This window comes from Peromyscus maniculatus, chromosome 2 (assembly GCF_049852395.1).
Source record: "Peromyscus maniculatus bairdii isolate BWxNUB_F1_BW_parent chromosome 2, HU_Pman_BW_mat_3.1, whole genome shotgun sequence".
NCBI lineage: Eukaryota > Metazoa > Chordata > Mammalia > Rodentia > Cricetidae > Peromyscus > Peromyscus maniculatus.
This window is the reverse complement of record NC_134853.1, coordinates 72,669,667-72,681,837: the sequence shown is the minus strand read 5'-3', so window position 1 is coordinate 72,681,837 and position 12,171 is coordinate 72,669,667. Positions and strand designations below refer to the sequence as shown.

General features: G+C 36.1%; 1 protein-coding gene across 8 annotated transcripts in view; it reads right to left on the bottom strand.

The window, feature by feature from the left end:
• The window catches only part of Invs (inversin), a 172,588-nt gene that overhangs the window by 143,176 nt on the left and 17,241 nt on the right, over nucleotides 1-12,171 (bottom strand). For all 8 annotated transcript variants that reach the window (XM_042271159.2, XM_042271163.2, XM_076564184.1 and 5 more), the window contains one exon: nucleotides 10,045-10,211. In XM_042271159.2, coding sequence (XP_042127093.2) covers nucleotides 10,045-10,211 — 167 coding nt within the window. The remainder of the gene's footprint in view (nucleotides 1-10,044; nucleotides 10,212-12,171) is intronic.

Below are 12,171 nucleotides of genomic sequence, written 5' to 3'. Positions count from 1 at the left end.
GTGACAGAATCAACTGAAAGTCTCAGGAGAGAAAGAAGAGTAGTGAAAAAGAAACAAAGTTTACTGCAGGCTCACAGGAGTCATCTGAAAAATCTAAGAGGAGCAATTGTCAAGTACAAATGTCAGAGAAGTGAGGAAGAATAAGGATGGAGTAAGGAAATAGTAAGTCCACACAAATTAGGTCGTACTGTCCTTTATTAAAACAAGAACTACAAACAAGTCATGCTCTATACTCTATAAGATTAATATATAACAGAGAAGTACAGAATAGGGTGATATGCTGGGTAGTCTGAAGTCAATTTGATGCACAAACTAGAGTTATCTGAAAGGAGGGAATCTCAATTGAGAAGATGTCTCCAAAAGATCCTCTGTAGGGCATTTTCTTAGTGATTGATTGGAGAGGGCCTAGCCCATTGTGGGTGTTTCCATCCCTGGGCTGGTGGTCCTGAGTATAAGAAAGCAGGCTGAGGAAGCCAGTAAGCACCACCTCTTCATGGCGTCTGCATCAGCTCCTGTCTCCAGGATCCTACTCTGTTTGAGTTTCTGTCCTGACTTCCTTCAATGATGGACAGTGATGTGGAAGGATAAGCTGAATAAACTCTTTCCTCTCCAACTTGTTTTTTGGTCATGGTGTTTTGTCACAGCAATAGAAACCTTAACTAAGCCAGGCTATAAAAGACAATTCTCCCTACACATTTTTAAACTTTTTTTTTGAAGAATTTCAGCAAACATGATTTGAAAATGAAAGTAAAAGTAATTAAGATTTGATTAATTTCTTTATCCAAAAATAAATTTTCCATGTCTTTTGATATAAACATACAGATTGGTTCAGGAAAATGATAGATTAGACAGATAAGGGCCAAGAGAACAAGGCAAATGATTGGTCAGAATGTAAGAGCCATGAGAATGAGGCAAATGTCTGGTCAGAAGGTAAGAGCCATGGGCATGGGGACATATGACAACATTTCTTAAATTTATAAACTATTTTTTGAGTGAAAGAAAAAAGTTATTTTGAAGGTTAGATATGTAAAGAGTTATGTAGTTTAAAAAATTTTGCTAGTAAGGTTAAAGTCAGTAAATATGTCAAGTTCACTATTTTTTCTAATTAAATTACTTATACAGTACTTTGTACATTTAATATATTATTATAAATAGTTTTCGGTCTTTTTAAAGTTAGAAATCATCAAGAAAAAAATCTGCTGAAAGTGTGTTGACTTTTAATATTTATTGGTTGATTGAAAATACAAGAATTGAATTCAATGACAATTTAAAATGAAATATTTTATTAGGCACATCAATTTCTAAATGCAATTGGAAAGAATATTACAATTAGGAGAGCAATTACTTGTATGGTCTTCAGATAATGTTCATGTCTGTGTGTTTGTAAACATTATGCAAAAGTTATCTGCTTTCGATGGTTTCTGGACAGATGTTAGTACTGACATTTTATTTCTTGAATATTAACAATTTTATGAAGTAGGTAAGGTAGTAATATAAACCCTATTTTTACAAAGCCTTGGAGACTTAAATTACCTGTGTCAGGTCACAAGCTAGTGAGTGATGTCTTGTGGTACCAGATGCCTTTGAATTATGAATGGAATATAAATCTTGAAACTTCAGATCCAATTTCTTTTTCATTATGCCATATTAACTCAATAGAGAGTTGGAAATTAGTAGGTCCTTGTTATCCAGTGAAGAACAAGTTCTCAGTTCACATCAGCTTTTCTACTGCTTTGCACTTAAATCCCAAGCATGAGAGTTTTATGTAATCAGGGTGTTGTGTTTGGGAGATGGGAGATGGGGACCAATGGTCCTTTATAGTCCTCTAAGTCTCCACTCATCATCCTTGTCAGAGATTGGTTCAATAGGACATGAACTTTCTTATCTAGACTACTCAGCTTTTGGGTCAAAACATCTCACTCCAGGCCTTTAATTATAAAACCCACAGCAAATTGCTTTCCCATTTGTATAATGAGAATAATTTCCCAGGGAAATTCTGGTTTTATAACTAGTTGTCAGCAATATTCAGATGTGTTCTAAATTCATGCCATGCTCACTAGACAAACAAACCTACTTGTCAAAGTCCAAACTCCCCCACTATACTTTGGAATGCTTTGTTCTTACTTTCCAAGGGACTTTGATTCAGAAATCATCTACTTTCCCCCTAAATTTGTGTGTTTGTATATGTGTACATGTATGTGGATATGTGTGCACATGTGAATGTAGAGGCCAGGGGTCAATCTTGGGTTCTTCCTCAGGAACTGTTCACCTTGATTTTGTTTGAGTCAAGGTCTCTAAAGCCTAAAGTTCACTGATTAGGCTGAGTTTGCAACACCACTCTCATTTAGTTCTTCTTTAATTGGCTCTTTGGTAAGTTTATTTTCCTTAAAGTAACCTTCAATATTAGTGCTTCCTATTTCTGATCCTGTTTCTCTCTATATTCCATACTTGGACACTGCAACTCCTCTGGACTCTATTTGCACTAACAACTCTAGTACAGGTCTCACTTTGCAGATCCAAACTAGTATAGCAAAATTCCCGGCACCTGTCAACTACCAAGATATTCTATGGAGACTTAACATTGAGCTTTTACTCTGAACTCAATAACTCTTCTTCTCACTATTGCTCCTTGATTAATATATACTACCTTTGTGAATAATGCCACCCAAAGTCAGTGATACCAATTAATCTAAGGACTTAGTATCTAGACAAGGCCAATGGCATTAAACATGGGAAGATCACATAAAAACAAATAATGTAGGCAAACCAGAGCAGTAGTTCTCAAAGGGTTTTGTCAGCATCACTGTCTTTACCTTGGAACTTGTTAAAGAAGTGAACTCTCTGGTTTCATGTTGCCTCAGCTGAATTAAAAACGCCAGAAGTTGGCCCAGAAATCTGTGTTTTCATAGGTAGTCTAGGTGATCCAGGCATGTCTAGTTCTAAAAATTCAAGGATCAGATCACGTGAATAGGGCTTTCATATTTCTCTAGAAACTCAGGAGGGAAATGCAACCTTAGAGCTTACATGCCCAGGCCAGGAACCATCATTGGTTCCATCCTCCCTGATCTTATCTACAGGTAATGATTACAAATTTCTAGACAGGGGCTGGAGAGAGGGCTCAGAGGTTAAGAGCACTGGCTGAACTTTCAGAGGTCCTGAGTTCAATTTTCAGCAACCACATGGTGGCTCACAAAGTTTTAGATATTTTACCATAGATAAATAATATTTCCCATGGAATAATAATACATACACAGTAGAGGACATAAATTTTAAGAAGACAGACTGATACATTTTCATGGAGGCACCATATATACTAAGACACAGAACATTTCTAGCACCCTGAAAAGCGTCTTCGTGTCCTCTCAGTCATTACTCTGTAGGTGACCACATATCTGACTTCAGTCACCAGAGATCAGTTTTGCCTGTTCCTGAAATCCCTATATATAACAGGAACATTTAAAATTAATCTCCTTCACTCAATACAATGTTTATAAAACTCACTTATGAGGCTGAGTGTACCAACACTTAGATTTGCCAAACTGTGTACACAGAGATTTATTTACCTATTTTCCTGTCGATATATATTTAGGTTATTTGAGCTATTATTAAAACACTGGGTGCATGATAGTTCAGTGATATAGCACTGACCTAGCATGTGCAGAATCTTGGCTTCTATTCTCAGCCCTGCAAAACAGAAAATAATTTTTTTCTTTTATGAATAGAGTCTTGATCTTTTGCAAACACTTTTTTTTTTTTTGGTAGAAAGAGAAGCTCATTTACCGTATATATTACTAAGGCTTAAATTTACAGTTGTGTGTCTAGTAGGTAGGTAGGTATCTTCTTTAGTTTTCTAGGGTGGATACACTGATTTATACTCTCATGAAAATGTTGAGTTTCAGTTCTTCCACATTGCTACCACCAACTAGGGTATCAACTATCTTCCATCTTCATTTAAGACATTCAAGTGGCTGAGCAGTGGTATCTTACCATGGTATTTGTATTTTCCTAGTTACTGATGATGATGTATACCTTTTCATATGTCTTGTGGGTGTTTTGATATAATCTTTAGTGAACCAGGACTACATGTTTCAATATAAGTAAATCTCAAAAACATTATAGTCAATTTTTAAAAAGTTGCAGAATGATGTATATCACATCATACTAATTCATTTAAAAGTTTAAGCACATAAAATAATGTTGCTTATGTGTATGAGTATATGTTAGAAAAATATTCATGGAATTGAAACTACCAAACTCAATCCAACTTACCCCATCTTATTCATCTTAAAGATAAGGAAACTGGGCATAAAATTGTTATTTATAAGTAAATTAAATGCATAGAGTTTTATAAAATCTGCTTACAAAATTTTAAAGGGAGATGATGGAAAATGGAAAGAAAATAAATATATCTACTTATTTAAACTTTAACAGTTTTGAAGCCCATACCTTTCATAATAAATTATTCACTAATTCATTCCTGTTTATTAAACAAATGCTGTCTATTAAGTGGCAAGAACTATGCTAGAACTGTAGCTATAAAATCAGGTAAGACATGGCCTCTGTCCTCAGCTTAACTGGAGGGAGGTAAAATTCATTTAAAGAGACATGTTAGATATGTTAGAATCTAGCAAGGTTCAAAAATAAATAAAACAAAGTGACTGCCTGGTGTTTCAAGGTTTTTTTTTTTTTTTCCCTTTTCCGCAAAAAAGAGACATAACTAACTTGAGGCCAGCCTAGTCAACACAAAACAACAAGGCACTAAAAGATATAAACAAAGTACTATAGGAATATATTTCCCTTACCTATAAACCAAATAATTCCCTTACCAATAAACCTAAAGAAACCAAACACTAAAAACCAATATAGTTTTGTATTATATAAAATACACAATAACATGAGCATAGGTATCAATAATAATACTTACTGTGATTGTTGCTATATATTAAATGAATTCATTATAAGATAGGTGGGCCAGCTGCAAGAAAGTTGTCCATCTTGTATTCCAACACAGTACTAGTTATGTTGTTCTTTTATTTATGTTTGTAAATGAGTCATGGCCATATTCATGAACACTGAGTTACACAAATAGCAAACATGTGTGTGTGCATGTGTCAACCTGAGGTGTCACTCATCAAGTTTCATCCAACTTGTATTAGACAGAGTTTCTCACTGTCCTGGAGCTCATCTATTAGGGTGAGCTGACTGGATATGCCTGTCTCTGTACCCAGAACTGAGATTATAATCATGTGCCATCATACCAGCTTTTTGTTTGTTTGTTTGTTTGTTTGTTTTTTGAAAGAGTCTCTCTACATACCCCTGGCTGAAATTCACTATGTAGCCAGGCTGGTCTTGAACTCACAGAGATCCTCTTGCCTCTGCCTCCCGAGTGCTGGGATTACTGGTATGCACCACCATACCTGGCTTCATTCTAGCTTTATTACACAGATTCTAGGAATTAAACTCAGGTCCTCAGGTTTACATGACAGGTACCTCATCTACTCAACTATCTTCTCAGTCTAAACAGCACACTGCTAAGATCACAGATACCAGATTTCAATGGGATAAACAATACTTGAAAAGAAGTTCACGTTGATGAAAGGAAAGGAAATTTAATGAGGACTCTACCAAGAGCCACAACCTATAGCAGACATTTGAGATTTATTTTTCCTACTCTGTCAAATTACATAATCATGACTACCTTGGAAATGTCTTGCAACCACTTGCTGAGTCAACATGTCCATGGTGTATCTCTTAGATTCAGCTCTACTCCACTGGTCCACTTACCTCACTATACATAACCTACACTTTCTTCCTCCTTCAAAGAAAAGAGCTTTGATTGCCATGTTAACCTCCTTAGATACTTCAGTTATGTAACTTTTCAGATTTCCTAAATGGCTCCATTGTAGAAAGAATTTTTCATTAGAAAAAAAAACATAGGTATTGCATTGTACAAAAGCCAGTACAAGTTGGTATTATATGGCTGAAAATTAATGAGCTTGTGCTAGCAAAATTATCCATGTGTTTTAAAGTAAGAATGAATCCCTATACAAAAATCAATTTGTTAGGGACTAAAAGACTTAACTGTGAAAGAAAATGTAAGATAATTCAAAAATAATCAGTGCTCAGCCTTCCCACATCCCAGCTGCTGTTTCCTGCCAGGTTTTACTGAGCCCCGCCCTGCATAAACACAGTTTAACTGTTGACTAGACAGAACTTGTGGCAGGAATTCTGGGTTCTTCCTCCACTGTTCTCTCCACTCCAGTAACATTATCTGTACTTTGGTTCCTTCAGCCTCTTAAGGCTGTTAGGGTTGTATTCATCTGCATTATAACTGGGCAAATACTTTTAAAGAAAAAAGCCAGGATGACTGTGGTACTCTTCATACAGGCTTTCTTTCCCTAAATAATTATATTTTCTTCGATTATGTCCATGCTGATTATTCTCAAAGGTTTTGAACAGTGGGTATATATTTTCCAAGTTACATGAGATATATGCATATATGTCTGGTGGAGTGGCTAGTTGAAAATCAGCAGGCATGATCAGAATGGATGTTTTGTCATGGAAATCTTTTCTTGGGTTCTCTTTTTTTCTGGTTTGTCTCTTTTACCTTTAAACATTTATCGGTGGTTATTGTATATTGTCTTTGATTTTTCCAATACTGCAGCATTTCATAGGCTAAATAGGTTGTTTCTATTGACTTGTGTTCATGGTTAACTGCTTCCTTATGTGTTTGGCTGTCTTTTATTAGGAGATCATCTTTGGTTTATTTTAATATGGGGGAAATCCTTGAAATTTAATGCAAAGTTGTTCTTTAAAGTGTGTGTGTGTGTGTGTGTGTGTGTGTGTGTGTGTGTGTGTGTGTGTGTGTGTGTATGTTCTCAGAAACAGTATGTCTTAATAGACTTGGGACTTATCTCCATATACTCTTAAAAATATTTCTTGATCATTCAATATCATATTCCTGCTTTTTTAATGTGTTCACTTTTGATTTCTTAAAAATGATACTTTATTGGAAGCGCAAAATCAAACATAACACGCAGGTCTGACTGGGCAGAGCAAGGTACTAAAGAATTACTCCCACTCTTGCTCTGGAGAGAGAGTCTAGTAGTATAACTTAAAGATACATCCCTGCTCTTGGCAAGCATGTAAAAAAAGCAACAGCAAAGGGGGGTTGTAGCTATCAGATACTTGAAAGAGCTTGAAACTTGTAATGTATGTAATAAACTACATAAATTCTAAGAGATAAATCTTAATTCTATTTATTCTTTGACACGATAAAAACCATAATTAAAAAAAACAAGGCTAACAAGATGGCTCAGTCAGTGGATGTGGTAGTTTGAATGAGACTGTACCCCATGGACTCAGATTTTTGAATACTTAGTTCTCAGTGATAGCCATCTGGTAAGGTTTAGGAGATGTGTCCTCGCTGAAGGAAGTATGTCACAAGGGCTGTGCTTTGAGATTTCAAAGCCTTTTGTCACTCCCAGTTTGCTCTTTCGGCTTCCTGTCTGTGGATCAAGATGTGAGTTCTCAGTTGCTGTTCCAGGAACCATGCCTTTTCATGGACTCTAACCCTCTGGATCCATGAGCTCAAATAAACTCTTTCTTCTATAAGTTTCCTTAATCATGCTGTTTTATCACAGCAGCAGAAAAGTAACTTATACAGAGCAAAGGCATTTGCTGCACAAGCTTGGAGACCCTCAAATTTAAGTTCCGTCTTCAAAACGCAGGTAAAAGTAGAGAGAAGAGACTCTGACTTCCACATATGCTCACACTCCATGTATACACAACACACACAAGAACTTTAAAATTTAAAAATATCAAAACAAGAAGCCTGGTGTGGTGGCTTGCACCTCTAATTCCAGCATTAGGCAACTTAAGGTGGATGAACTGCCACAAGTTTGAAGCCTGTCTATGCTGCACTGAGACCCTGTCTCAAAGCAAAACAAACATACACACACATACAAACACACACACACACACACACACACACACACACACACACACACACACACACAACCACCACCACCCACAAACATAAAAGCCCACAAAATAAGAAAGCAAGCAAGCAAGCAAGCAAACAAACAAAAAACAATCCCAAATTAACACTGCAACAAAAAGCAACATAAAATAATGTGTTGCATCTGACAAAGCTAAGTTGGCTGATGAGGCAAGTCCCTCTGTCAACCATGCTGGTCATATTAACTCTAAGTTGTCACAGTTTTAGATCATCAACTTAAATCCTTATCCTTTCTCTCCAATAATCTACTTGATGTCAGGGTCTTCCAACGACGTTTTTTAAAGTTGAATTTCATACCTAAGTGTCTCACAAAGAAGTCTAAAGAGCACCAAATTCTTAATATTGGGGCCATTCTTAATTGTTTTATGATAACAAGTAAATGTAGTTAGCCTTCCCAAGTGAGTAACTTTGTTAGCTGACAAGCCTAGGTGAACGATTATAAATACCTGAGTAGCAGTTAAAACTGAGGTTAAAAATGGTGGGTTTTTTATTTTTAAGAAATTACTATAATGAAATCAATTCAGGAGAAGTAACCAGAAGCAAACTGACAGACCTCACTGATGCGTGTGTAGGACAGCACAGTGAGCAGCAGATCTTAATGCCAGTATCGTGTCATGCATTCAGCTCACGAAAAGGTATTTTTCTAACCTTTCAATTAATCAGCTCTGCCTGGTCATATTTTTAAATGGGAAATACCACCAATAGTTTATGCTGGATCTAACTCAGGCTCATTGTTTTCTTTATTACAAAAATACGAAGTCTAATGCAGCAAAAAGAAAAATACCATGGACTAAAATTATGCCTTATAAACCAAAACTTTGGGGGGGGGATGGTTTTTAGGCAAGTCATTGAATTAATTTAGAAGCTGCTTGTTTTATCTTTTTATTGTGTTTATCTTAAAAATCTGAACTCTGAACCTGGTGTAGTGGCCCACGCCTTTAATTCTAGCACCTGAGAGGCAGAGGCAGGCAGATCTCTGTGATACTGAGGCCAGCTTGGTCACAGAGTGGGTTCCAGGACAGCCAGAGCTACATAGTAAGACCTTATCTAAAAAAAAAAAAAAAAAATCTGAGCTCTGTTGAAACAATGACTTTAAAAACTTGAATTTGAAACCACTGATATTAGCAACATAATGTTATATTAAAAATTAAAAAATTTAAAAAAAGCTAAAATTACACTAAAAAGGTGAAAATAAATTTCTTTATGGCCCTAATGCCACAGATTTTTAAGGAGAATGAAACTTTTCATTGTAAAAGTAATATCCATGAGGGAAAAAAATAAACCATGCAAAGCACAAAGATTCACGTTCATTTCTAACACTAAGCCCAAACATGGGTATGACTGTTGTGTTTTGTTTTAGTCTTTATCCTCCCTCCATAGATGATTTTGTGTGTATGTGCAAGGGTGCTTGCACTGTATGTTTCTATGTGTGGAGGCTACAAATCGGCTCTGGCCATTGCTTCTCAGGTGCCATCCACCTTGTGTTTTGTTGACACAGGGGTTCTTTATTGGCCTAGAACTCACTGCCGTTAGTCTGGCTAGCCAGTGAGCCCATAGATGGGCCTGTCATTAGCTCTCCAGGTTTTTAATGTAAGTTTGGGGAATATTTGTGCTTGTAGGCAAGCACGTCTTCAATCGAGCCAGTTCTTCACCAACAGTCCTAGTTATCCGTGTTTTATAGCCTGTGTTATTACACCCACGTTTATAGAATACTTTTGTAGACACCCAGAAGCCTGGGTGTCTACCTCTGCCATTTATTATTCATTGCACAGTTCCACCAGTCAGGTAACAAACAGCCACAGTCTCCTCTTCAAGGTAATTTGACTTCTCACCTTTTAAAAAATTTTTTTCTAAACAAGAATTTCAAATATATTTTTGAAAATACTATATTTCTTTTTTCCATTTTTATTAACAAAATTTTATTTATTCATTTTACATACCAAAGATCCCCTCTTCCCTCCTTCTGCCCCTTCAGCCTCCCCCTCCCAATCCAGCCCCCATTCCCTCCAAACCAGACTTCTCACCTTTTGAGCTGCAAGGTGGAGGGCTGTTCTCCGGCTATGGTCAGTTTTATTGATATCTGCTCCTGCTTTTAGAAGAGCATCTGCACAGTCCAGTCTGTCTGCCAACACACAATACATAAGTGGTGTTCTCCCAAATTGGTCTTCTTTGTCTTTAAGAGCAGGGTTTCCTGCAAGTATAAGAGAGAGTGATATTTAATAATTGTCCTTATTACTAATAAAAGTAGGAGATACATTCAATAAATCCTTATTATTGAGTACTGTACTAAATCCTTTGTATATTATTTCACTTTAATTCAGTCTATGGGGCAGATATTAGCATTCCTATATTATCAACAACTGAGGCTCAGAAAAATTTATGAACCTATATACATGTATACTGGGATTAGATGGCAGAGCTAGAATACAAACTGGCTGATGACTCTAAAGGTCACATTTGTATTATATTACTTTTAATAAATATTTTGAGATATGGGGATATTCATGTTTCTCCCTTACTTTTTTCTTTTGTCAACAAATACTCATTTGGTACTAATCATATAGTGTGTATTATGGATGCTTTTATGAGTGATAAAAAATCTTACTTTGTTCCCTTTTCTAGACAAGATGAACAAGTATAAAGTATCTTGATCCCCCTGCTAATTACAATGAAAACCTGTGCAAAATAAATGAAAAGAAAATAAGAGAGGACTTTGGTGGCAAGTGGCCTAAATATATGTGTGTGTGTGTGTGTGTGTGTGTGTGTGTGTGTGTGTGTATCACGTCCTAGTCTACTGTCCTTATTACTAATATAAGTAGGAGATACATTTCCTAAATCCCTACTGTGCTAAATCCATTGTATATCATTTCATTTTAATTTAGTCTATGAGGCAGATAATAGCTTTCTGACATTATTGACAATTGAGGCTCAGAGAAGTTTCTTGACCTATATATGCATACTGAAATTAGATGGCAGAGAAGATTGGGAAATAGGTAGCCCTGCCACATGATTCTTTCTGACTATTCCTGTTCTACTCTGCACAAAGATGAAAAGAAAACACACCTTTCTCCTCCCTACTGGGTGTTTGGGAGGAGCCTTGCCAGCTACTGTACCCTAAATTAAGCAAAGGATAGCAGTGAGGTATTATCTTACCCTCTCTTAATTACAGACCAGAAGAGGATATGGAGAGGAGGCGTCTGAAGAAAGCAGTTCTTTAAATTGGTGCATGGCATCATGGGCAACCTGACCAATGCCTGTGAAACTGACCAGAATCAGGATAGCAAAGGCTCTGGGAACTGAACTACAGGTGGAATCCTGCCCAGATCCTAACGCAGGACAGAGCCCAGAAGTAGGAAAGGCCAGATGAGCCTGCAAGGGATCTGAAAACTAAGTTGACATTTGAACCAAAGTCCATAAAATTTAAACAGGATATTTATTCATCACCCATCACATAATGGTACTATTTATCATAACTACAAAGTGGAATCACAAATAATCTGCTGATGAATTGATAAACAAAATGCCATAGGTCCACAAACTGAAATAATATTCAACAAAAGGAACAAAATCCAACATATATTACAACTTGGATGGACCTTGAAAACATATGATAAGTGAAAAAAACTGGTCCAAATACCATATATGATTTTATTGATATTAAATGTCTAGTACAAATATATCTATTCAAACAGAGAGGATTATTAGCAGTCACCATTAACTTTGAGGAGTCTGTTGGATTTGAGCTAGTCCTAGACAAGGAGTATAAGATTTCTTAGCAGGGAATGGTAATAAAATTGTTTATTAAGTATGTGACTAAATAAAATAATTAAATTGTATGGTTTTGATTGGTAAACTGGATGGAATGTTAATTTTATCTTAATAAGAGCACTTAGGAAAAAGTTGACTACATATAAGTTGAAATGAGATACTAAAACCATTCAATAAATGGAAAGGCAGACAATGAAAAGGAAGCAAAGAAATTAGAAACCAAAGGAGCATACAATGAACTGAAAATCTTAACTCCTAACACCTGCAATTACATTAAATGTAATGTTATATAAGCACACTGTTAAAAAAAGACAAGAGACAGAAAAAAAAGACCCAATGACCCAACTACATGCTAGTTATAAAAACATCCATTTACTATATAA